This window comes from Penicillium concentricum (genome assembly GCF_028827145.1).
Source record: "Penicillium concentricum strain IBT 3081 chromosome Unknown utg000002l_segment0_segment0, whole genome shotgun sequence".
Taxonomy (NCBI): Eukaryota; Fungi; Ascomycota; class Eurotiomycetes; order Eurotiales; family Aspergillaceae; genus Penicillium; species Penicillium concentricum.
Window position 1 is genome coordinate 10,291,511 of NW_026622755.1, and position 24,284 is coordinate 10,315,794.

Here is a 24,284-nt window from a genome sequence, read left to right on the forward strand (position 1 = left end):
TAACCATATAAGAAAGAGCAAGTGGAGGATATCAAGCCATGTTTCGTAAAAACACCTTTTTATAAAAAAAGCAAAACAAAGAAAAACGAAGTAAAATAAAAACAGAGGCGAAGCAACCGATCATCCGTCATGGATGGACTGGGACATGCCAGTGACGCCAAAGATTGAAACTAGCTCAGGGTTGAGGGACGTCACTCGCACTCCACCAAGGTCGTCAATCGCCTCGAAGTCCACAAGGGTCACCTTCCCACTTATGCGGTCGTAGAGGATATTGTGCCTTCCGGAATCTAACAGCCGAATGGAGATTGACCGGAGATTCCGAATGGCACTACTGCACTCACTGAACACATGGGCCTTCTCAGCAAACGACAGACTGTTCCAGATACCAAATAGTTGTTCTGCTGGAACCTTCTCCAGAAGAAGGATCTTGCCTTCGGGGAACTTTGCCGAGCAGATTATGTCACCGGAGAACACAAGGCGGGTGAAATATTCGAAGCCACTTGGTCGAAGCTCGTGTAGACTTTCGTACACTTCGAATTCATTAGAAGCGCTATGTTTTTAATGGTCTTAGTATTCTAGGACTCGCAGGTCATGGACAAGGCATACCTTTCACGGCGATCGTGGGACCAGCATTTCGCGATATAGCGGACGCCACCAGACTCCACCTCAAACACTGCCTTCTGATGTTCCAACCGAGGGGATGACAGGAGCTCAACGCAATTCACAATATGGCTTGCAACCCCGTCGGAGCCAATGAGCATGGACTCTGTTGTAATGGGAGGGATGGGCGAGTCTGTAGAGTCGCTTAGCCTACTGCGGTACGCAGATGCTCGAGGGGAAGAGACAAAACCGGGCTGTCGCGACGAGTGGAGCTGTTTTCTCTGATCAATATTTGCATACTCGATAGAAAAGGAGACTTACAAGTCTTGTATCAATTCTTGTATTTTCCTCGTAGACGGGGGCTGCAAACCCAGCGAAGCATTCTCTCAGAGAGGGATTGGTGGCGTCTTCGCTTATGGGCATCGACAAACGGAAGCAGAAATCATCTTCTCTCTTCATGAAAACTGCGGACTTGTATGTGGAGAGAAAAGAGTAACGCAGTTTGAATCTCCTCATGGAAGCGACAGCTTGGCCTATGGTTTGTTAGAAAAGCGATTTACACAAGCAGACTTTGAATGACGCACCGATAAAAGGTTCAAGGTATCTCCGCACGTCCAAATCAGACGTCACGGTTATCTCCTCAAGGTCGACGGTCCACCATGTCTTGAGTTCCCCGGCTGCAATGAGCCTAGCTGGGTTAGACCCAAGGATGGCCAAGGTGACATCAGGGATACTCAAGGGGTTCTGACAAATCGCCTGCATGTCTCCAAACTGCAATGGTAGATTTCACACGGACAAAGCTTTTGAGACAGCATCACATACGTGTCGCGAAAACCGAGTAGTCAGCCCTAGCTCACTACCGACAAAGTGTAAATCACCCCCGGGTGAATCTGTAACGCTGACGTCCCCGGTGAAATTTATGGAGCTGCAAGCTTCCAGTGCTTGTGGTTGGAAATCGGGCCAGACACACATATAACTTGCACACAGTCTTTCACGCGAAACCGAGGGCTCAGTGGTTCCCCCAAGTTGTGTCAGAGTGGGAAGCCGTCTTGCCAGAAGGGTCCGGGGATTTTCCATGGTTAATGAGAATAAATCTGCAATTCTGTGTGAATCGAAAGGATAGAAGTAATAGATGAGACAGTGATGGATGGAACAGCAGTGGATGAAAGAGAGGTAGAAGAAAGGAAGCTTGACAAAAGTCCAACTGACAAGGCCACTGGCCACTAGGCATTGTTCATCTGAACAAATAAAGTTATTTGCTACTATACCTATTTAGGAAGTATGGATTCGGCTTGAACAAAGACTGAACAAAGAGAGGTACCTATTTGCTATCATCCCAACTGTTGAACCTCTTACATTTCATCGCTCCGTATTCCGTATTCTTCTCTTCCACCACATACCTTCTCAACAGTGTACTTTTCATCGTTTCATATTCATCTCTTCAATACCATACCTGGCCGTCGTGGCAGTATCGGGTGTGATGCCTGCACGGGCAGAGCCCGAGTTTGAATGTGGCCTTGGCCCGTTACGGCTGCGGGTTGTGGAGGATCACTGCCAGGTCTACCTATGGGGGCTAATCCCCTTCTAGGTATAGTCTGAGGTGGGCTGAGTGCATCAGTGTTGCTCACTGATTGGACACTGAGTATCACTGAGTAATCAGAGAGCATCCAATGAGCACTCACTGAGCATCAGTCATCCTGCACGTGACTGATCTGAGCCCGTGCTGACATCTACTCAGTGAGCCTGAGCCTGAGCGCCCTTATAAAAGCGGCGGCAGCTCAAATAGGAATGCCCCACCCTCATAGTGAAAATCCGCTAGGTACAAATGGATTCTGCACATACAGCATTGAGCATATTTTCAGGATACGTTCATTCCCGATGAGAAAGTGCCAAGTAATGGATCCATTATAGCTTCGGATAAAAAAGCCAGAGACCACTAATATTTGCACCAAACACAAAAAGAATATCTTTCGGAAGCGAGGTCCACCCGGTGGAAGTGCAAGTCCGTGCCTGATCTCCGTTCCGAACAAGATCCGAAAGATAAGTTAAAACGTAAGTGGAGCTAGATGGAGCTCAGCAGTCTAGATCTCAAAAACGTTGAGAGACTTTGGTGAGATCGGAAAATTCCATTGAGAAAAGTCATTATCTGCCAAGACACGCTGTCTATATACTATAGAGACACTATATACCATTAATATCTAAACCAGGAACAGTGCATCGCTATTTTGCATCTGTCCTGAAATCCAGGTGTAAGCTTGAGCAATCTTAAGCCCGGCACATCCGGCCCGACCCAGACACAGACCAGGCATCACTACCAACAGCCTTGAGGGCATAGAAAAACGACGAAGGATCCCACTTGCGCTTCACAGCGAGCAGACGGGGGTAGTTGTTTCCGAAGAAGGTCTGTTTCCAGTTCGGCTGGCGGAAATTAGCTTCATTCTGGTAACAGCCGCTGTCCGGTGTGACAGCCTCGAGCTGAGGCACGTATTCAGTCGTCATCTTGTATTGGCCTTCGAGCATCTTGGACCATGGCGCGGTCTCATTCCACGGTGTGCCAATTTGCATCGTCACTGCTGCGTTGCGCAGGGCTGGGAATACTGCATTCGAGACGTTGACCGGGGCAGAGACGTCCATCCCGACTCCGACGGCGATCACGCCCGCTTGGGTTAAGTTGCGCAGTGCTGAGCCCATGCCGTTGGGGTTCTGCTCTAGGGTCTTGCGGGGAATCAGACGGCCGCCGTACTGGTAATTGGCCACAGCTAAGTTACCCCAAGGAAGAGGACCCATGTACTTGTTGTAGTGATCATAGTACGAGTCGTACTGGCTGAAACTGGCCTTGTACTTGATGTTGAGCTTGGTGAGCTTTGAGGTGAATGGCCCGAGGATGGCTTTGACATCATCGGTAGTCTGGTTATAGGCTGTAATAGGATTGATGATGAAGACACTCGAAGTCATCTGGTAGATGACAGTAACACCATGGTCGATCATGGCAGGCAACATGGAGTGGAACTGCGAAACGGCCTCGTAGAAGGTATCGGTGGTGATATTGGCCGCGGTGAACTGAAGAGCGGCACCGGCAATGGGCGCGTCTTTGTATGCCTTTACAACAATGGACATGACAACGCCGTAGTTGCCGGCGCCACCACCGCTTAGTGCCCAGAAAAGATCGGCATTCTCGGAGCGCGAGGCCTTGACCAGCTTGCCAGCAGCGGTGACAACCTCGAACTCCAGGGTGTTATCAGCTCCAAGACCGAACTTGGTGCTGAGGGCAGAGTGGCCGCCGCCTTGGGTGTAGCCACCGGCGAGACCGACCGTGGGGCATTCGCCAGTGACTACGACGAGGCCCTTAGCAGATGCGGCCTCGAGGATCTGATAACCAACCACACCGGCAGCAACCTTGAATGCAGGGCCCTGGTAGGTCGGACTCGACCAGTCCTTGTACTCGATATCGTTCAAATGGTGAGTCCATACAGAGAGGGCACCGGCACCGGTTGAGCGACCAAGATAACTACATCGATATCAGCATGGATGTATAGCAAGACCGTTAAGGCGACTTACTCATGGCCAGTGTTACGGATAACGAAGCGGATGTTGTTATTGCGGGCAAAATTCACAGCAGCAACGACCTGGTCGCTGGACGAGACGTTTACGGCGTATTTCACATAGTTGCCGAGGAGGCAGGGCTTGGACTTGGCGGTGAACGGATCGCAAGTCTGGTTGGCAAAGTACGTCTGCATCACCGACGAAGAGGAGTCAAGGCTGACGGCAATTAGCGATGTTGATTTCCCCTGATTAGCACCACTTACTGGGGCTCTGGCTTGTTCCAGTCAGCCTTGAGCGCCGAACAGGCGGCAGCGTCGTAGTTGGGTGCATGGCAGGGGGTTCCAATTGGTACGGTCGCAACCAGACGACCACCAACTGTATGATTAAGTGAGGTCCAAGCCGATGGAGCAGGCCAGCAGCTATCACCTGGCAAGCAGTGACAATCCGATGCAATAGCCGGTACGGCAAGAGCCACGAGGGAAGCCAATGTCCACTTCATGGTGGAGGAGATGGAAGGGATAAGGTTGTCGAAAAATGGAGGCACAGGTGTCGATCACCTTCTTTTATTTATACAAAGTATGGACTTGACATTCTTCGATAACATGAATGTTGACTTTGGCCCAAATTCGGAGATGTTCCCTAGTGCGTCTAGTCCGATTGTGGATATGAGGATCGGGGTTGACCGAAGCACCAAGTTCCCAGGTAGTTCCCAGGTGTTCATGTGATTTACGGCAGTTGTGATTACGGCAGTTCTACAGCCACAAATTCGGGTCAAATGGATATTTTTTTCCAGCATTCCAGGAACATGATTCTTTGCCATCAATGTCTCTTCGGGAGGCGGACAGGCTAGGAAAATCCGCGATCTAACCCAGTTTTCCAGTGCTACGCTGATGAAATCTATCCAACCAACGTTTACCTTTTGCACCACTAGGCTCCACCTTAGAGAGCCCTATTGCCTGAAATGCGGTCCGTGCGCCTTTGGATATTTTATGCTTTGGTGGCTTGAAGCTTCAAACATCTTCGAATTTCACAGTTCACATATATAGGTATTTCTAGGTGAAGTGATGACTGATCTGAGCAACCTTGGAATATAAATTTAAACGGTGTATTTAACATAATTATGGGCAGAAGAACCTCCTACAGTACTCATAATCTAATCCTATTCGCTGATGAAATCACTCTTGCCTCACAAATTGGAGCAGTTGGAGACGAAAAATGCACAAAATGCTTGACCCTTGGAACCTTACTAAATCGACTTAAATAGAAATGATCGTCGAAGAGGCAAGGTAAAGTTTGCTCCATCCAAGGTTATTTATCAGCCAATCCATAGCCCCAACCATAGATCAGTTCTTAGGGCTTTAAGACAACTCTCGCTATTGGCTATGAATCAGATTGACCAAAATTCCAGAAACCAAGTTGTCTATCTGGGGTTGATCACCGAGAGCATCCGTTGGTTCCTTCTTGTCTTCCCGTCCAGCTCTGGTCCGGCTATGGATTACTCCAACTAATCCATTTATATGACGGATCGCCTGTTTGACAATGCTGTCAATTTAGCTCGTTTATATACAATGTCACAAACTGATCTTGGCCCAGCCCTAGAGAAGGGGATTTGGGCCGCTGTGATCATTGCTGCGGTGATCGTTATTTTACGAGTCATTGCTAAAATAAAGATCAAACGGTTTGGCATCGATGATGGACTGATGATCTTCGCCGAGGTAGATCTTCTTGATTAGTTTTGTTGCTTTCATAGACTGACTCTAATTTTCCCCAGCTTTTGGCAATCGCATCAACAGTATTCTTGACCCTGTCGGTAAAGCACGGGTTCGGCAAGAATCTTAACACATTATCACCAAACGACAAGGAAGAGGTCTTGAAGAACATCGCAATCCAAGTGCCCATCGTCACCTTCAGCACAACCTTCGCCCGCTCCGCATTCATTCTCTACCTCCTTCCCCTCCTTGGAACCAACAAGTACTACCAGGCTGCGTTATGGACTGTTTTGGTGATCCAACTCGCGGGGAACATTGCATCGGCTGTGCTGCCACTTAGCATATGCCGTGATGTAGCCGCTCTATGGGACCCAGCAGTCGCAGTCGCGACGACCTGCGGCGACTCGGATGCAGTTATCAAATTCGCCTACTATTCCAATACATTCAACTCAGCCACAGATCTGTTTTTGGCGGTCTTCCCAACAGTCTTATTCTGGAACTTGAATCTGAAACTACGCATCAAGATCAGTTTGATTGTTCTTCTCAGTTTGGGTATTGTGTAAGTGCCTACCTCTACCCGAAATCGCATAGCCACAATATACTAACCCAATGCTATAGTGCAATGATCGCATCCATCATCAAAACAACCAAACTAAACGCCGTCCCCAGCATCACCAATACCGGAGCCAGTGGCGGCATCGAACTAGTTCGCTGGGGATACATCGAAAACGTCATCATCATCATCACCTCGTCGATCCCTTGCATCCGCCCCTTGATCATCTCCTCCGTGCGCAAGTTCTCCAGCGGCAAATATTCCCGCTCCTACGAGCTCAGCAGGCCCTTCAGTGGGCGCAAATCTGCTGCTGTCCCAAATGAGACGAACAAGTCGCGCCGCACGCGCAAGTTCAAGTCTGATATTGAGAATAATAGCGTCGACCGCATTCTGGAACAGAATCGGAGCACGCATACTAGTACATCTGTAGGAGGCGCGCCTGATTCTCCTACCTTCTCTCCTCCCGGTATTACAAAGCAGGTGGAGATTTTGGTTACATCAGATACTGGGCAACCTTCGAAAGAGCATGTTAGACCAGGGTCATTTTGAATTTGATTTGTTCTAGAACTAGAACTCTTTTTTATATTAGCGTACACCATCGCGAATATAATTAAATCCCTGTGTGTACTACCAAAGTAGCTAAGCCGAGTATGTGGATTAATCCCACACTAATCGATCTACTTGTTCCCAGCCCTAGAATTCGGTTTACCGAGACATACATACTAGTGCGAAGCCGGTGGGGTCGATCACATCGGCTATGCCAGCTCCCCTGCATGAACCAAAGATATGGCTTGCTTGGTTGATGCACGGGATCTGGCGGGCATATTGCGCTGCGTGTGGTGTCATTCGCTGGAGTGGGTATAACTGGTTCTGATACTTGGAGAAACACAGATGGAGCTGTGTACATGATTGTATAGCACTGTCCCTTTTAGCCAACGATTTCCCAAACATTGTTTATCCCGACCCTAATAAAAGGACTATATTTTGTACCGCTGTTAATGGACAAGCACCACCTTTTGCCTTGAGTATTGACCAGTGGGGCCAGGCAGCTATAATTTCTTCAGAAATGCTAAATTTGAGGATATTATTAGAAATCCGGGTCGGAAAATAATTGCCAACAAAGCCTACCCCGAAGAATGCCAACCCAATGCCACAGGAGGAACTAGAAGGTAGAAAGTAGAATGAGAATGAAGTACAAGCGAAGAGAAATACAGACCCTTAGGGAGGTTTAATAGCCTGTCTGCTTTCTTCAATCTTTTCTTATTGCTAGAGATCCCGGTCGTTACAGTCCCATAATTCATAAAGAGCGAGCTATATACATACGATACTCCAAATCACCACGCAAGCATTCCGTTCCAATTCCCATCTTCAAGCGATGGCCACCTCACCTCACTCCCTAGAACAAAGGCATCTCAGCCGTATTTTCATAATCCACATTTGCCTCCATAGACTCAATACGCTCCATACAAGTCCCAAAAATCCGATCCCACAGCCTCGTCTGCTTACCATAGTTATAACTCTTCCGCCAACCCTTCCGATGATGCAAATCATGGTCCTCAATAACAATCTCTGCATCAAACATATGCAGTAGCCAGCTGAGCGTCGAAGGCACAGTTGAATGTATCCGCAATCCACTATGGCCAAACACTTCCGCAAACGCAACATATTCATGACAGATCCACCATTCATAGAACCCCATCGGCAGACCAAGTAGTTTCAAACTAAAATACGTCATCACCGGTACACCGACCATATCGAAGAATTCCTGCTCGTGGTCTGCATATGCGGCGAGGAGCGGGTTCGGGTGTTTGGTCAGGTGATGGGTTCGGTGGTATTTCCATAGATAGCTCACGTCGTGCATCAGTCGATGATACCAGTAGAACCAGAAGTCAAGGACGATGCCGTATAGTCCGATTTCGAGAGGGAGCCAGGCCCAGGACATCTGCGAGGGTTTTTGGGTTTTGTTATATGAGAGGATGATTGAGAGGATCAGTCGGGACCCGGTGGTTTTGTATAGGGAGGCTACTACTTTGGCGACGCCGACGTCAGGGACGCCGTCACGCTCGTGCTTGTCACCGTCTAGGAAGCCGTGCTTATGGCCGAGACGCCGGAGGATGTGCACTTGGTAGATCACTGTCGCGTTGAAGGCGAAAAAGTAGAAGTTGAAGGCGGTGACTGGGCCTATGGTACGGCCGGTGAATGCCATGTAGGTCTCGTGAAGGAGGAGGGGGAGAGCCGAGTAGAAGAGAACCCAACGTTGGAGATACCACTGGGGCATGTATGGCACTTTCTCATCTTTGCTGTGCACAGGTATCTCCTTGTTTAGGTCGATGGGGTGGGCGTTGAGGGCATCTAGCAGGTAATGACTGATGTTCCATTCGCTGCGAGGGGCTGTGCGCCATGTTGATTGCATAGAATCTTTGGATAGAGGTTTGGAATCCATGATGGATGCTCGAGTTGAATTCTGTGACCATCTATAGCGGTGGTGATTCCATTTATATCATTCCCACCATGACATCGGTTATAGAGACCATGTGAATAGCGAGGTGTCAACTTCCCTATATGGACCAGTTTACCCCAACAGAATGTATACCTCAAAATGGACAGGAAACGGTAGAGGGACTATGCTAATCTGGCGAGGATCGTCTGCATGTGAATTCCCCATAAAGTTGGCCTTGGGAGGCTAAACCTCGCCTGGACATTAAAATGGGGTTTATGGGGTCCATCATTACACCAAAAGGGGAACCATTGCGATCTGATGTGTGTGAAGATTGATCTCTACCCAATAGGCGAGAAAGACGTGGGCCAAGAGTGTGGAAACCGTGCGCTCGGCTTGAGCCTCGGTATAGCAATCTTGATGTCGAAGAGTCGATCAGTTTTGATTTGGCTTTTCTCATCATTTTTACGTGTGAACGCATTAAGATATGGAGTCAAGAATTTTCGAGGCCATGTGAATGTACAGAATATGACTTCTTACCAAATGTACCTGAAGTTGATTACCTTTTGACGAATACAACGTGAGGAAGTGTATACCAGAATGGTAGATGATAAATTGCATGATTTCTGGATTCAGAAATATGAAATACAAAGGCAATTATATGGGACAGACTGGATAGGTAAATCCAGGGGGAATTGGACGGCGGTCAGCAGTGATTCGGGTAGCAGCCCGCATATTTAGGCCAGCAATGTGATATTGGATACAGGCGCTGTCATGTATCGTGCATAAATAACGGGATCCTGCATACAGTATACCTTATCATTGAGGGGCTGGTCTGATACACTATTATCGCTATGGCTCGGACACCTAAACATGTGCCTAGAAGTGAAGATGTAACCCTCATTGAACTGCATCATTGAAAATTGCATTTTGCAGGATCATTTTGATCCAAACTATTGACGCAGTCATATAGAGGCAAGATATCTAACTATAAGTCTAAACGTTGGCTGCGACCGGCGCAGAAGTGGCCTCGGGGTTCACAGGAGGCGGAGCAGGGGCATCAGGTCTGGGCGCAGGCTTCTCAAAGCTCTTCATGGGGTAGTATCCCCAGCGATCGAACATGATACGGTCCTCATCCCAGCCAGTACAGTCAGTGGTCAGCATCTTCTCACCAGTGAAGATAGCGTTGGCGCCTGCTTGGAAACAGGCAACCTGCTGCTCTTCTGTGAGCGCGATGCGACCGGCAGCCAAGCGGACGATGGTACTGGGCATGACAATACGGGCAGTGGCGACGGTGCGCAGCAAGCGGTCGAAGGGGATCATCTTGCGGTCGCCGAGAGGAGTACCGGGAATGGGGACGAGGGCATTGACAGGGAAGGATTCGGGGTGGGCGGGCAAGCTGGAAACCGTGTGCAGGAGACCAATACGGTCGGCGTCAGTCTCGCCCAGACCGAGAATACCGCCGGAGCAGACGTTGATGCCGGCGTCACGCACGTGCGAGAGGGTCTTCAGGCGCTCGTCATAGGAGCGGGTGGTGATGATGGTAGGGTAGAATTCACGCGAGGTATCGAGGTTGTGGTTGTATGCGGTTAGGCCAGCCTCCTTTAGCTCCTTGGCCTGGTGTTCGTCGATCATGCCTAGGGTCACACAGACCTCCATGTTCATCTCGCGGATTCCGGTGATCATCTGCTTCACGTTCTTGAGACTGGTCTTGCGGCCACGCATGTCACGCCACGCCGCGCCCATGCAGAACCGAGTGCTACCATTGGCCTTGGCATTGCGAGCCTTGGTGAGGACCTCGTCGACGGGGCTCATCTTGGTGGCCTTGAGACCAGTATTGTGCTTGGATGACTGTGCACAGTACGAACAATCTTCACTGCATCCACCGGTCTTGATGTTCATCAAGGTGCACATCTGGATAGCTGCGGGGTCATGAAAACGGCGATGAACAGCAGCCTATGGGGAGTCAGTTTAATTGAAGGTCAGAATCAGATCATATGGTGAATTCTACTTACCGCTGCGTATGTAAGTTGACTCAATGGGGTCTCATAGATCTGCTTGACTTCATCTCGAGTCCATGTGGTCCGGGGAGCGGTAGCACCCGTAGCATCGGTCAGAGTGATGGGGATGCTGGTCAACGAGGCAGCACTAGGGGAACCCTGGACAGTGCCGTAGGACCGCACCAACGTTCGAGACAACCGGAAGGGAAGCGACATAGTGTGATATGGGGAGGTAAGGAAGGAGAGGAGAGAGTATATGACTCCCGAGGTCAAGAGGGGCAGAGATGATTCACCGGGGACAAGCGTGTGGAGAAGAAATTCCGTCGGCTCATTGGACTTGACAGGGGTGGAAGTTAAAATGTTGACTTGGCTATTATTTATTTTGATTCTTCACGTATTTGCCCGAGGGATACGGTTGAATACTCCGTTGAATCATTCCCAACATGTGAGACGTTGACTTCGGGAGGTTAGCATCGGCTCAACTCTTATTTGTCCAAATTTATCTTTATATCCATATAAACATAGGTGACTTATATATTCTAGTCTATTCTCTAGAATTCAATAATCTCCATGATTTCTTATTTCCTTTTTTCCTTTTGTTTATAAAAATCCTTTCGTTTTAAGCTGTTTTCGTCATCCCCTATCCACATCCCCGGACCCCAACCAATGAGACCTCGTGTATTAGCCATTGAACAAAGAACAGCTCAACATATTATTCCATATAACAATTGCCATTCTTATCCTTTACGGTAGACACCAGTCGCTAACCCGATAGGACTTGCAATTGCACTCTTCATCATATACACAACTCAAAGGACCGAAGCAAAATAGACGGCAGAAAGGAAATCCCGGTGATCCCGGTGAAAAGCCCCCATCTCGGCATATCCGACAATGACCAACGAATGCCCAATTCAAGCTTGAAGCGGACCATTGAGCCCCTTTTGTACTTTCTCTGTGCGGTCGCAAAAGGACTGAATTGAATCTTGAAAAGGCTGCGAATTATGATCCCACATTGTAGCATCAACCCGAAGAAGCATGACCACAAGGTGCTGGGTGTGTATACCCCATGCACATAAGTTTGAACAGACACGGACTTGCGACTTCCTGTAGGGCATGTCAAGTTGAGAACAGTCGATTGAATCACCGTCTGCTTGGTAGGTTTACACCTTCGATGGTTTGATCTTGCTGGATTTCTGTTTGTTCTTCATAGCTCAGGCTACTCGCTTAATTTGATTCACTGCGCTCGACGATATACGCTTGTCTTCGAGTCGTAACTGGCTCTGGATTGATAGGCTCGTGAATAATCTCAGGATGATGTTCTTACAGGTAATCAAGCTCTCGCTGATGTCTTCGCAGTGGTTTCCCTCTCTTATTATAACCCCACTATCTTCCTCCATCTAGCATAGACAGCATCCTACTCCCCATTGTGCTACTAGTCAATAATTGAGAGATGGTTTGTCGGGAAAGCGCCGAAGTTTTTTTGGGAATGACTCGGTGGAATCGATTTCAGGTTAGAGCAACATCTTTGCCTTATATTGCCAACGGGATCCGATTCCAGGACATTTCCTCTGAAGCCACACCTAGAAGCATAGCCACATCCGTGGTATAGGCAGCGATGTTCCTAAAAGGCGCTTAACAGGGAACTGTGGTACTGAGGCTGTGCTTCGTTGGTTAGCTTATCTCTGATTTCGCTTCGCACAATCTTGGAAGCAAATGATAAAATATAAGCTGCCTCTGCCTGGATATATGACTTAATTTCTAGGCATATTGATCTAGTCAGGCTCATTGCTCATTGTCAAAGTCAAGGCTACTCTTTTCCAAGGCAGACCTGTGGAACAGAAAAAATTTACTTTGTCACCAGTTAGCATCTAGCACCCAGACCCTTGCTTAGTGCATTGCGAAGTGCATTGCTTGGTGCAGTACGTAGTATCCCCGATGTAACAGAGTGAAGTTAGGTCCAAAAAAGGAATTAGAAGAAGAGCTGTTATCTTAGCTCTACAAGACGCAAGAAACCATAGACTTTTCACTTTAAGTTAATTGAATTAATCGTTTAAATTACACAGATTGTTGAAATGCCTTAACGCCAACAGTAGATTCTTTGTTGGGATGATCAAGTTCCTCAACATCTCAGCAATTGAAACTTATTCCTGGAACTTATAAACATTAGATCAAATATGAATTTATACATACCGAGGCCAGGATTAGCTTTCCCCGCATTTCTTTGTATATTAGAACTAAGAGTCTTAATAAAAAGGGAAATCTGTGCCGAGGTCAGCGGCAATTAAGATCCCCTCACTTCTATACTTATACTACATTACTTTCTTGTATACCAAAACAAGATAGAGAATATGGATATAGGTGCGTGGTGTGCTCATCATAATTGATCTTACTGACAAATAATAGGAACCGCCGCCGCCGCCCTCTTTGGAGGAGCTACAGTTGCAGGATATCTGAATGCCAAATTTCATATTCAGAAGGATGTATCAGCGTTGGCCACGCTGAAGCATGCAGAACGACAATATGCCAGTGCTAGTATGGTTATACTAATCTTAGAATTGCAAAACATATACTGATCAGCCTTTAGTTAGTCAAAACCAAGGGAATCCATGGTTCGTCCTACTACAGACCGTGAAGCAATACCCCGACATGATCTGTCTCTGGACTCGCGAGAAATCATATACCTACCGACAAGTCCAAGACCAAGCCTGCCAATATGCCCATTTCTTCCTATCGCAGGGAGTGAAGAAAGGTGACCTCGTTGCCGTTTATCTTCAGAACAGTAATGAGTATGTCGTCGCCTGGATCGCCCTCTGGAGCATTGGCTGTGCCCCCGCCGCGATCAATTACAACCTCACGGGCGACGCATTGCTACACTGTCTGAAAATCAGCGACGCGACTATTCTCCTCGTTGACGAAGACGCCGGCTGTCGCGCCCGGGTCGAAGAAAGCCAAGAAGCTATCACACACAATCTGGGAATGAAGCCAATGATACTGGATACCTCCCTGAGGGCACATATCAGCACATTTCCAACAGCGCTCCCACCCAAGGAATTGAGTAAACATGTGGCCGGCGAATTCCCGGCAATTCTCTTGTACACCTCTGGCACAACGGGTATGCCCAAGGGCTGTGCGTTCACCATGTCCAGACTTTATACCACTCTCTTCGTCCGTCGGGCCATGATGGGAGACAAGGTCGGCCCAGATGGCGATCGCTGGTACAGCTGTATGCCCTTGTACCATGGCACGGCGGCCATCGCCATGATCGCGTGTCTGGTAATGGGTGTGAGCATCGCCATCGCGCCCAAGTTCAGCGTTAGTAGATTCTGGACAGATGTCCGTGACTCGGAGTCGACTATCTTCGTGTACGTCGGAGAGACTGCACGGTATTTGCTCGCACCCCCTCCATCACCGCAGGATCGAAACCACAAGGTCCGCTGCATGTACGGTAACGGTCTCCGGCCGGATATCTGGGAGCGGTTCCGTGAGCGATTTGGGGTCGCTGAAGTTGGAGAATTCTTTAATAGCACAGAAGGTGTGTTTGGTCTCTTTAACTATAACCGCGGTCCTTTCACGTCTGGAAGTGTCGGTCACCATGGTTTGATCATGCGCGGTATATTGCATAATGTCTTTGTTCCCGTTGCCATTGACCCGGAAACTGGAGATATTCTGCGGGATTCCAAGACTGGCTATGCGGTTCGCTCGCCTTATGACCAGGGCGGCGAAATTATTGTCAACGTTCCCGGCGAGGAGGCTTTCCAGGGGTACTGGCACAATGATGAGGCGACTAATAAGAAATTCCTGCGCGATGTCTTCAAGAAGGGGGATCTTTATTATCGATCTGGAGATGCTCTACGTCGACAGACCGACGGCCGTTGGTATTTCCTCGACCGACTCGGTGATACCTTCCGCTGGAAGAGCGAGAATGTGTAAGTTGCGCAACACCCTGAAAGCTGCCTGGGAATCTTGGAAGCACGGCTAATAACAGTGTCAATGTAATAGAGCAACTGCCGAGGTCTCAGAGGTCCTAGGCCAATTCCCCGGCATCACCGAAGCCAACGTCTACGGTGTCCGTCTTCCCAATCACGAGGGTCGTGCCGGGTGTGCAGCAATTCAAATCAGTCAGGATGCCCGTCAGACATTTGATTATACAGCGCTTGCGAGATTCATACGCTCCAAGCTACCAAAATATGCTGTGCCGCTATTCCTCCGCATCGTCGAGAATCCCACTCATATTCACAACCATAAGCAGAACAAGGTGCCACTTCGTGACGAGGGTGTTGACACTGCCCTGATTGGGACTAAAGCACCTGAGGGTAAAGATGACCACTTCTTGTGGATTGCACCTGGTGATGAGAGTTATTCACCGTACGGACAGAAAGAGTGGGAGAAATTGTCGACTGGGGCAGTTAGGTTGTGAGCTGCGTGATTATATAGATTCTGAATAGGGCTATCTTTTCGCTTTGAGTGTTCAAGAGCACCAACTCTATATTATTCGGACTAGACATTCAGATTACATATCAGCATTCTACCTGTGACCTTCCTAGCTAATAATATTCACCCAAGCAACGTCCATACGTAGCTTCCATGGATGATTCAACTCCCGAGGTCCAAAATCACACTCCTCGGCTCTTGGTATGACCCGAGACTTCCTCCAGTGGGAAGTCTCGTGGTCAAATATAGGGAGCGGTGGGATCGAAATGATGTTACAACTGTTAAGGAGACTGCGAACACCTAGGCATCTTATCCGTGTACCTTCATGAGTTTTGAATGTGGAAGTGTTGGCATCCATACAGAGTGTTACGTAAATACGAAGGGCTCATAATTGAAATCTAATCGACTTTCGCAAAAGCAAGTAGTCTATGAAAGTAATTCTGTCTAATCGGATGAGATAAACAGGAGACCAAAATACAAAGCAGGTTCTTCCTTAAGAAGCGAACGAAAATATAAAAGCAGGAAAGCTCGCTTCAAATCAAATTCATCATTTGAACCGTCGAGGCCAAGGAGTTTTGGGTCGCACCAGGCAACCATGCTGGCATCTATTTCTTGAGGAGGCCCAAGAGGTTGATGCTCTTGGGGCGCTCAATGGGCATACCAAGAACGCGATCCCAGATCAGCTGGGACAGGGGGCCAAGAGCACGGCTGACACCGAAGGCGACGGTATAGTAAAGGGGCTGCTGGAAGCCAAAGTGATGGAAGAGGACACCGCTGGCGGCATCGACATTGGGGTAAGGGTTCTTGGTCTGTAGAAAAAGTAAAGAGTCATTAGCTGAGAAAGGGATTTGTAGTGTTAGATTGTAATGAACATACCTTTCCGTGCTCAGTAAGCACACCGGGAGCAATCTCCGAGTTCTTCTTCACCAACTGGAACACCGGGTTGGCTAGAACGTCGGGGCGGGTGGCGGCAAAGTCCATCAGAGCCTCGAAACGAGGGTCGGGTTTGCGCAGAACGCCGTGACCATATCCAGGGACCACACGACCCGACTTGAGAGTATCCCAGAGATAGGTGCGAACATCCTCATCGGTGAACTTGGTTCCGATCTTTTCCTGCATGGCATTGACCCAGCGGAGAACCTCCTGGGCTGCCAGGCCGTGAAGTGGGCCAGCCAGGCCCAGGAGACCAGCGCTGTAACTCAGGAAGGGATCGCTGAGGGCGCTTCCGACGAGGTGGGTTGTGTGGGCTGACACGTTACCACCTTCGTGATCACCGTGCAGAGCTAGGTAAAGGCGGAGTAGGTCGTGGAAGTCAGCATGCTCTGAGCCACCCTTGCCCAGCAGCTCTGCGAAATTGTGCGACCAATCCTGAGCAGCGTCGAGCTTCTGGGTGCCAACGGCATCAATTTCGTTAGGACGGAATACAAGTGCCGCCACGCGAGGAATCTTGGCAAGGAGGGAGATGCTGTCGTCAAAGGTGGGCTCCCAGTAGTCGGCCTTGTTGATGCCGTTCTCGTAGGCCTTGGCGAACTTGGATTCGGTGTTGAGGGCTGCCACCGCAATTGACAACTGAGTCATAGGGTGCATAGAAGCGGGGAAAGACTTGACCAGGTCTAGAATGTAGGAGGGAAGCTCGGACTTCTCGGCCAACTCGCGCGAAAAGGCACGAACTTGCCCGGTGGAGGGCACCTGGCCCGTCAGCAACAGCCAGAACATGGCCTCGGGTAGCATTTCTGTGCCAGTTGTGCCCTTAGGCAGCTCCTTCTGGCAGTCCTTGATTGTCTTGCCGTGGAAGCGGATACCCTCATCCGCATCCAGGACAGAGCCCTCCCAGAGCATGGCCTTGAGACCACGCATACCACCAATTACATTGCCGACCTTCACGTCACCAATCACATCCTCACCCTGAGCCTTGACCTGCTTGAGGAGCTCCCGCTTAGCCGGGATGACCTCCTTCAAGGTAGTCTTAAGGTCGGGCTCGGCGGTCGCATAATGACGCGCGGAAAGGACAGGTCGTGCTGCCTATGAAGGGTTAGAGATTCCGAAAAGCCAGATAATATCTCAAATCAACATTATAACTCACCTGGGCAAGCTTAGAGACATGCCGGGTTGATCTCCAGCTGAGGGCCATTTTGTGTTGGTGTGTGTTGATGGAGTCCGGGGGTGGATTTGCGGGGGCGGAGTTGAATTGTGGGGATGAAAGAGGATGAAAGAGGATGAAAGATGATCAATCTGAACAAACAGCAATTGAGTGAATCTTGTGGAATTGACTCTGATGATAAATGTACAAAAGGAAGGAAAGAAAATAGTGAGAATGATCGACTTGGCCTAATGCAGGTCGGTTGGACGCGGGGCACAAGGGGGGGTTGTCTACCGAGGCCCGGGGCCATGCGCGGCCATGTCGGCTCAGCTTATATAGGGAGGAAATGTATTGAACATCTGGGCTATTTTATAACTCTCTACGAAATACGGAGCAGTAGCACTCGTAATATCTTTTGACAGTTGCTATACAATACCTACCAACATACTTGGTGAAGGTTGGGCTTTCGGATCGATGGAGATAAGGCCAGGGGAACTTTAGTCCCCGATCCAACCTCGGGGGTTTACCAGGCTGAAAAAGAACATCCATTTACCCGTCAAAGTGTCGGTGTCTGTGATTGTCGTGACGTAGACTAGGATTAGTAGCCTCAGGCAGACAAGTGTCCGTTCATGCCTCAGGCAGAATTAAACTCTAATCTCCAGGCAGTAAGGCATTAAGGCATAAAGGCACCAAATGTCACTGATCCAATCAGACAAATCCGGTTAGTCGCCCTTTTCGCCCCATGGCGCCGCGGGGCCCGCTGATTGGATGAGTAAGCAAAAAAAAAATTTCGGTCCCGGTGGGTCAGCAATCGGTGATGGCGAAGATTGTTTTTATCTTCTTTTTAGACCACTCTCCCCTCTTTGTGTTTCTCTTTTTGTTGTGTTTCAGGGTCTTTTGGGTTTCTTAAGAATCGTGTATATACTCTACGATTCAACCCGATCCTAACTTATCTGTTTATCTGCGCAAGTTGCGCTGTGGACAGTTTCTTTATCTTCCGTTAGGTCGAATTGCCCCTCTCTCCCCAAGGGCTTTATTTCCCTCATTTTTTTCCGATATCTCTGTTTGATATCGACACTCGATCTTCGAGTCTCTGTTTCTCTGGAAAATGCCACACACTGTCTCCCCCTCTGAGACTCCCGCCATGCCGACCATTGTCGCAAAGGGCCCCTCCGGCGTGCCCCCCACCTCCGAGGAGATTTCCTCCCTCCTCGACACTATCTTCACATCCGACTCCTCCCAGAAGTCTCTTGATGGCGCATATGCCTTGACCAACTTGCTCATGCAGGGTGCCGGCTGTGCAGGCCTGCTGAACTACAATGTTCTCGCCGCTGTCCGCAAGGCCGCTTCCGATAAGAAGAATGGCGCCAAGCGTGAGAGTGCCATGCTCATTATTGGTGCTTTGTTCGAGCGTTTCCCCCGCGAGTTCCCTCTCAGTGAAGCTGTTTTCCTCTTGCACGACGGAGGCATCTTTGATATCGCTCTGGACGCCCTGTCTGACAAGGGTGCCGTTGTGCGTGATGCTGCCCAGTACGCCATCGATGCCCTCTACGGTTGTCTCAGCCCCGAGGCCATGGTCAACGGTCTGATCCCTGCCCTCGAGCGTTACCTGTCCAAGGGCTCTGGCAAGTGGCAAGGCTTTGTCGGTGCCTACTCGCTTATCGAAAAGATGGCGATCAAGGCACAGTTGGGCAAGGGTTCCAAGGAAGAGGAGCGCCAGAAGGACTTGCTGCGCGATGCGATGGGCAGGACACTGAAGGAGCTCATTCCCATCGTTGAGAACGGCATGCACGACCTCAAGAGCGAAGTGACCAAGCAGTCTTGCAAGACCATGACTGCCCTCACCACCCTCCTGTCTAACGACGACGTTGCCCCCCGCATTCCTCTTCTGATCAAGACTATGGAGAACCCTTCCGCTCAGACTCTCCAGAAGGCGATCCACGCTTTGTCCCAGACCACCTTCGTCGCCATCGTCACATCCCCCGTGTTGGCCATGCTCACCCCTCTCCTCGCCCGATCCCTCAATACCCCGGCTACTCCCCAAGAGACTCTTCGCCAGACTGTGGTCGTTGTGGAGAACTTGACTAAGCTGGTTCACGATCCCGCTGAGGCTCGTACTTTCCTCCCCAAGCTCCAGCCTGGTGTGAAGTCAGTCAAGGAGACTGCCTCCCTGCCCGAGGTTCGTGAGCTTGCCACACGTGCTCTCGATGTTATCGAGACTGCCATGGGCGATGATCATCTCGCCTCTGGTTCCATCTCTAAGACCACCTCCGAGGAGGTCCTGACCGTGCTGAACGCAAAGGTTCAGGAACACGGTGGTCTGGGTGGCTTTGGTGACTCCAAGCTGCAGGATTTGGCCAAGAACTACATTGCCAGTATGGTCCGCGAGGATGTCAACTGCCGCATGCACGATCGTATTACCGGTCGCATTGATCCCTACCTCCGCGGCCTGCTTGCGGATGGCAACACTGAGGCTGTTGCCACTGCTGTCCAATCCCACTACGTTGCAGAGGATGAGATTAAGTACGGCAAGCCTGTCCCGGAAGACCCTAATGATATTGAGATTGTCAACGCCGACTTCTCTCTTGCATACGGAGGTATGCTTCTGCTGTCCCACACCAACCTGCGTCTCCTCAAGGGCCACCGCTACGGTCTTTGCGGTCGCAACGGTGCCGGCAAGTCTACCCTGATGCGCAGTATCGCCAACGAGAAGCTGGAAGGCTTCCCTCCCCAGGATGAGGTGCGCACTTGCTTTGTGGAGCACAACCAGGGCGAAGACGCCAACTTGACCATCCTTGAGTATGTTGCGAAGGATCCCAAGATTGTTTCTCAGGGCATGGACCACATTCGCGACGTTCTCCTCGAGTTCGGCTTCACCGATGGCCCCGAGGGCCGCCAGTCCCAGCCCGTGGGCTCTCTGTCCGGTGGTTGGAAGATGAAGCTGGCTTTGGCCCGTGCTATGCTCCAGAAGGCTGATGTGCTCCTCCTGGACGAACCTACTAATCACTTGGATGTGGCAAACGTCAAGTGGCTGCAGGAGTACCTGAAGTCGCACACTGAGATTACCAGTCTGATCGTCAGTCACGATTCTGGCTTCCTCGATGAAGTCTGCACTGATATCTACCACTACGAGGGCAAGAAGCTTGTCTGCTACAAGGGTAACCTTGCCGAATTCGTCAAGCAGAAGCCCGAGGGCAAGAGTTATTACACTCTGTCTGCATCCAACGTGCAGTTCAAGTTCCCTCCCCCGGCATCTTGTCTGGTATCAAATCCCAGACTCGTGCCATTATGCGCATGACCAACGTCTCATACACCTACCCGGGCGCTCCCCGCCCCTCGCTGCACGATGCCTCATTGTCGCTTACGCTCTCCTCCCGTGTCGCTATCATTGGTGGAAACGGTGCCGGCAAGTCTACTTTCATCAAGATTCTGACTGGTGAGACCATTCCTCAGGGCGGAAAGGTGGAGAAGCACCCCAACTTGCGTATCGGTTACATCAAGCAGCACGCTCTGGAGCACGTGGAGATGCACTTGGAGAAGACTCCCAGCCAGTACCTCCAGTGGCGTTACGCCAACGGTGACGATCGTGAAGTCTTCATGAAGCAGACCCGTATTCTTACTGATGAGGACAAGGCGCAGCTGGAGAAGCCAGTTGACCTTGGTGATGGTCGCGGTGGCCGTCGCATCGAGACCTTGATTGGTCGTCAGAAGTGGAAGAAGTCCTTCCAGTACGAGGTCAAGTGGGTTGGCCTTCTCCCCAAGTACAACACCATGATCTCTCGTGAGACCCTGCTCGAGCTTGGTTTCTTCAAGCTGATCCAGGAGTTCGACGATCACGAGGCTTCCCGTGAAGGTCTGGGCTTCCGTGTTCTTGACCCCAAGACCATCACCAAGCACTTCGAGGACATTGGTATGGACCCCGAGATTGCCAACCACAACGAGATCTCCGGTCTTTCCGGTGGTCAGAAGGTCAAGGTCGTGCTTGCTGGTGCCATGTGGAACAACCCCCATCTGTTGGTCCTGGACGAGCCGACTAACTTCTTGGATCGTGATTCCCTCGGTGGTCTGGCTGTTGCCATTCGCGACTTCAAGGGTGGTGTTGTTATGATTTCTCACAACGAGGAGTTCGTGGGTGCTCTCTGCCCCGAGCAGCTGCACATTGCCGATGGCCGTGTTGTCAGCCGTACCAACAACGCTGTCAGCCTCGACCGCTTCGAGGACAGCGCTACCAACTCGCCTTCCGGCCCTGGTACCCCCGCCACTGGCTCGGCCGTTACCAGTGCCGCCCCATCTGCCGTCAACTCCGGCGATGAAGGCGATCTCAAGTTCCGCGCCAAGAAGAAGAAGAAGATGACTCGTGCTCAGCAGAAGGAGCGTGAGATTCGCCGTCGTCTGCGTTACATCGAATGGGTGAGTTTTTCTTATTCATATCTCTACTTTCCACAGTATGCTAACCTATTTTCTAGTTGAACTCCCCCAAGGGTACTCCCAAGCCCGCCGACTCCGACGACGAATAGACGTGCTTCCACGTGCTTCAACATTATGATTCGTAATCGCGGAGAGAATGATTCCGATTATATCCTCGCATCATGAGCGCCATGTTAATGTTTTGGTCCGCAATGGATCCGATAGACGGTGTTTCGGCGTTTGTTATATTGATTTTTCCGGCATAGATTTTGTTATATGCCCTTTTCAGTACTGTACATGTTTCGGATAGATACTTCAGTGTGTCTGCCTTGTCAAAGCAAAAGTTTATACGTTATTTGATTTTCTTTCACTTCACAAGCCTTATATGGCCCTTGGTAGAATATACATACTATGGTCAATTTAGTTCAGCAAGTTCGTCAATTTTCCTAATCTCATAGACACCTTTAAAGAATCCCGAATCCCGAATCAATAATATGTAGCACAATATTATTGTTTACATTCAGAGGCCTCCAATGCCATCTAGTCAGGTCTATAAGGCAACCTTGGTCATCATGGTGTGTGGCATGACGACAACCATGGCCCTAAAGGAGTCAAGGGATCGCTCGAGGAATTATGCACCCGTCCCTACATATTGTACCTGTATATGCCATGCCGCTTTATTATCTCGTAGGATTACTCAACACCTGGGCACTTAATTGGACTTAATAAGCAGATGATCCTGCGTCGATCTCCAAATGTCAACTTTTGACTTGGATATGTTTTCTCATCTCATCAGTTCCACCTTTCACCATTGATCTCTTTCCCATCTATATAAAAAAAGAAAACAGCTGAATGGCGGCTATTGACTCTGCCCGGTGGCTTGTGGTGGTGCCAAGGCAGGGGGATGACATGACGTAGGGCCAAAAATTTCCAGATTTCAATGACTTCGCATTTTGTTCTTCCAACACTCTAGATTGTAGAGCTAAAATATAGAATTTGATTTCATTCCATTCGCCAAAATGCCTTGGTCTTTCGCTCTGCCTCATGTTCTCTTCGCCAACCCCTATCTGGCGATTGCGACCCCAATCACCGCAGGGACTACAGTGGCCCTCTTGACCAACCGTAAGTCGACCGGTGACGATTACAGACAATCATTAACGACTCTATAGGCAAGCAAAATCGTGAAACCTACAAGCAGCTGAAGCAGCCGCCCTACAGTCCCCCAGGATGGCTCTTCGCACCGGCCTGGACCCTCCTTTATGGATTGATGGGTTACGCCTCTCATCACGCCACCACCACCGCTTCGCAATCTTTTTCTCTGGCTGCCCGTGATGCCAATTCCACTGCCCAGACCCTCTACACCACACAATTGGTCTTGAATTTCCTCTGGATGCCACTCTTCTTCCGGCTAAGCCGACCCGCCGTGGCCTTGGGGGATCTGGCCTTGTTAGCGGGCAATGTGGGTGCCCTGATGGTCAACTGGTGGACTGCGGATCGGACCGCTTTCTGGTGTCTTGTTCCCTACGCTGTATGGCTCGGATATGCGGCGTATCTCAATGCCGGCTGTGGTGTTCTGAACAGATGGACGGTGCCTACTGGGAAGGAACGGTCAGAGTAGGAGAACAACAATGTACAATATAGAATGTACTTCATACGATATCAGAAATTAAATCAAGGTGCAAATTCTAGAATTAAAATTGGAAGAAAGTAAAAACTTCCTCTATTCTGCTTTGACACTGATTCTGAAGCTATATGGGCTCTATGGGACAAAGAACCCAAAAATCAAGTGCTCGATAACACGGAAAAAGAGTAATCGAGTGCTTCCTCGCTCTATATTGTTGTTCCTATACACTACAGAGATAAAGATCACTCTTGCTTGCATCGTTTCATCCAAATCGTGCTCGAAAATATCAGTGGCCTCGGGGTTAATGTACACACCCTGCTCCTTGTCATGGCGCTTGTTCTCCCAGTCCAAGTAAAATCTCAAGACGATTGCGAGACCAATTACCACGGCAAGTAAGCCGATAGAGCCATTGTAAGCAGTCTAAAACAATATGAGCATAGATACCTGGATATAGCACCGTTAGGGGAGGGAGGACATACAAGGTAGTGTGGTGCTTCCTTTTCAATGAAGAGCTGTGGTCCGGCAATGTTGCCAGCACAGTAAAATATGAAGAAATGAGCCTGATCAGTTGCTTTTTTGGTGAAGCCGTCGACATTACTGGCTAGTAAGCTGAGAAAGAGCGGGAAGGATGCAGCGAAAGCGTTCATAAGCCATGCACCGACGAGACGACCGTACTTGTTGGAGGTTGGCAGTTGTCGGATCAACAGAAGGCCAACAATAGTTATTATCCATGAACACATACAGAGAATGATACGGGAGCGTCGAACTCGGGAAGATATGCCTGTGAGGATAACAACGGTTATGAAAGATACTGCTGCGCCGGGAAGGTTGAATAGGAGTGTGGTAAAGGTGTCAAATCCAAGTCTGGCTATGATCAAAGATCCAAACTTATGAATCAAT

The 24,284-nt window shown here is 49.6% G+C and overlaps 10 protein-coding genes across 10 annotated transcripts; 4 read left to right on the plus strand and 6 right to left on the minus strand.

Moving 5' to 3' along the window:
- Positions 1 to 120: 120 nt before the first annotated feature.
- On the minus strand, positions 121 to 1,677 carry N7517_007641 (uncharacterized protein; the record flags this gene model as incomplete). Its single annotated transcript, XM_056725371.1, has 5 exons — positions 121 to 550; positions 607 to 881; positions 922 to 1,133; positions 1,185 to 1,371; positions 1,423 to 1,677. 5 exons carry the CDS (start codon positions 1,675 to 1,677, stop codon positions 121 to 123), a joined length of 1,359 nt encoding a protein of 452 aa, XP_056581621.1.
- Positions 1,678 to 2,865: 1,188 nt separating this feature from the next.
- N7517_007642 (putative isoamyl alcohol oxidase) lies at positions 2,866 to 4,642 on the minus strand (the record flags this gene model as incomplete). The annotated part of the gene is made up of 3 exons (XM_056725372.1): positions 2,866 to 4,108; positions 4,159 to 4,359; positions 4,407 to 4,642. The coding sequence occupies 3 exons, from the start codon at positions 4,640 to 4,642 to the stop codon at positions 2,866 to 2,868; spliced, it is 1,680 nt and encodes a 559-aa protein (XP_056581622.1).
- Positions 4,643 to 5,711: 1,069 nt separating this feature from the next.
- Positions 5,712 to 6,954, plus strand: N7517_007643 (uncharacterized protein; the record flags this gene model as incomplete). Its single annotated transcript, XM_056725373.1, has 3 exons — positions 5,712 to 5,858; positions 5,915 to 6,411; positions 6,471 to 6,954. 3 exons carry the CDS (start codon positions 5,712 to 5,714, stop codon positions 6,952 to 6,954), a joined length of 1,128 nt encoding a protein of 375 aa, XP_056581623.1.
- An 847-nt stretch (positions 6,955 to 7,801) lies between these two features.
- Positions 7,802 to 8,848, minus strand: N7517_007644 (sterol desaturase family protein; the record flags this gene model as incomplete). Its single annotated transcript, XM_056725374.1, has 1 exon — positions 7,802 to 8,848. One exon carries the CDS (start codon positions 8,846 to 8,848, stop codon positions 7,802 to 7,804), a length of 1,047 nt encoding a protein of 348 aa, XP_056581624.1.
- A 990-nt stretch (positions 8,849 to 9,838) lies between these two features.
- N7517_007645 (biotin synthase) lies at positions 9,839 to 11,058 on the minus strand (the record flags this gene model as incomplete). The annotated part of the gene is made up of 2 exons (XM_056725375.1): positions 9,839 to 10,798; positions 10,858 to 11,058. 2 exons carry the CDS (start codon positions 11,056 to 11,058, stop codon positions 9,839 to 9,841), a joined length of 1,161 nt encoding a protein of 386 aa, XP_056581625.1.
- A 2,132-nt stretch (positions 11,059 to 13,190) lies between these two features.
- N7517_007646 (putative very-long-chain acyl-CoA synthetase family protein (CefD1)) lies at positions 13,191 to 15,259 on the plus strand (the record flags this gene model as incomplete). The annotated part of the gene is made up of 4 exons (XM_056725376.1): positions 13,191 to 13,200; positions 13,246 to 13,374; positions 13,427 to 14,768; positions 14,842 to 15,259. The coding sequence occupies 4 exons, from the start codon at positions 13,191 to 13,193 to the stop codon at positions 15,257 to 15,259; spliced, it is 1,899 nt and encodes a 632-aa protein (XP_056581626.1).
- A 619-nt stretch (positions 15,260 to 15,878) lies between these two features.
- On the minus strand, positions 15,879 to 17,404 carry mcsA (putative citrate synthase Cit1; the record flags this gene model as incomplete). The annotated part of the gene is made up of 3 exons (XM_056725377.1): positions 15,879 to 16,082; positions 16,150 to 17,295; positions 17,357 to 17,404. 3 exons carry the CDS (start codon positions 17,402 to 17,404, stop codon positions 15,879 to 15,881), a joined length of 1,398 nt encoding a protein of 465 aa, XP_056581627.1.
- Positions 17,405 to 18,461: 1,057 nt separating this feature from the next.
- N7517_007648 (putative mRNA-nucleus export ATPase (Elf1)) lies at positions 18,462 to 21,870 on the plus strand (the record flags this gene model as incomplete). Its single annotated transcript, XM_056725378.1, is given in 3 exon segments — positions 18,462 to 20,615; positions 20,630 to 21,763; positions 21,820 to 21,870. 3 exon segments carry the CDS (start codon positions 18,462 to 18,464, stop codon positions 21,868 to 21,870), a joined length of 3,339 nt encoding a protein of 1,112 aa, XP_056581628.1.
- A 909-nt stretch (positions 21,871 to 22,779) lies between these two features.
- Positions 22,780 to 23,378, plus strand: N7517_007649 (TspO/MBR family protein; the record flags this gene model as incomplete). The annotated part of the gene is made up of 2 exons (XM_056725379.1): positions 22,780 to 22,882; positions 22,930 to 23,378. The coding sequence occupies 2 exons, from the start codon at positions 22,780 to 22,782 to the stop codon at positions 23,376 to 23,378; spliced, it is 552 nt and encodes a 183-aa protein (XP_056581629.1).
- A 141-nt stretch (positions 23,379 to 23,519) lies between these two features.
- On the minus strand, positions 23,520 to 24,124 carry N7517_007650 (Major facilitator superfamily domain general substrate transporter; the record flags this gene model as incomplete). The annotated part of the gene is made up of 2 exons (XM_056725380.1): positions 23,520 to 23,804; positions 23,864 to 24,124. 2 exons carry the CDS (start codon positions 24,122 to 24,124, stop codon positions 23,520 to 23,522), a joined length of 546 nt encoding a protein of 181 aa, XP_056581630.1.
- Between the last annotated feature and the right edge of the window lie 160 nt (positions 24,125 to 24,284).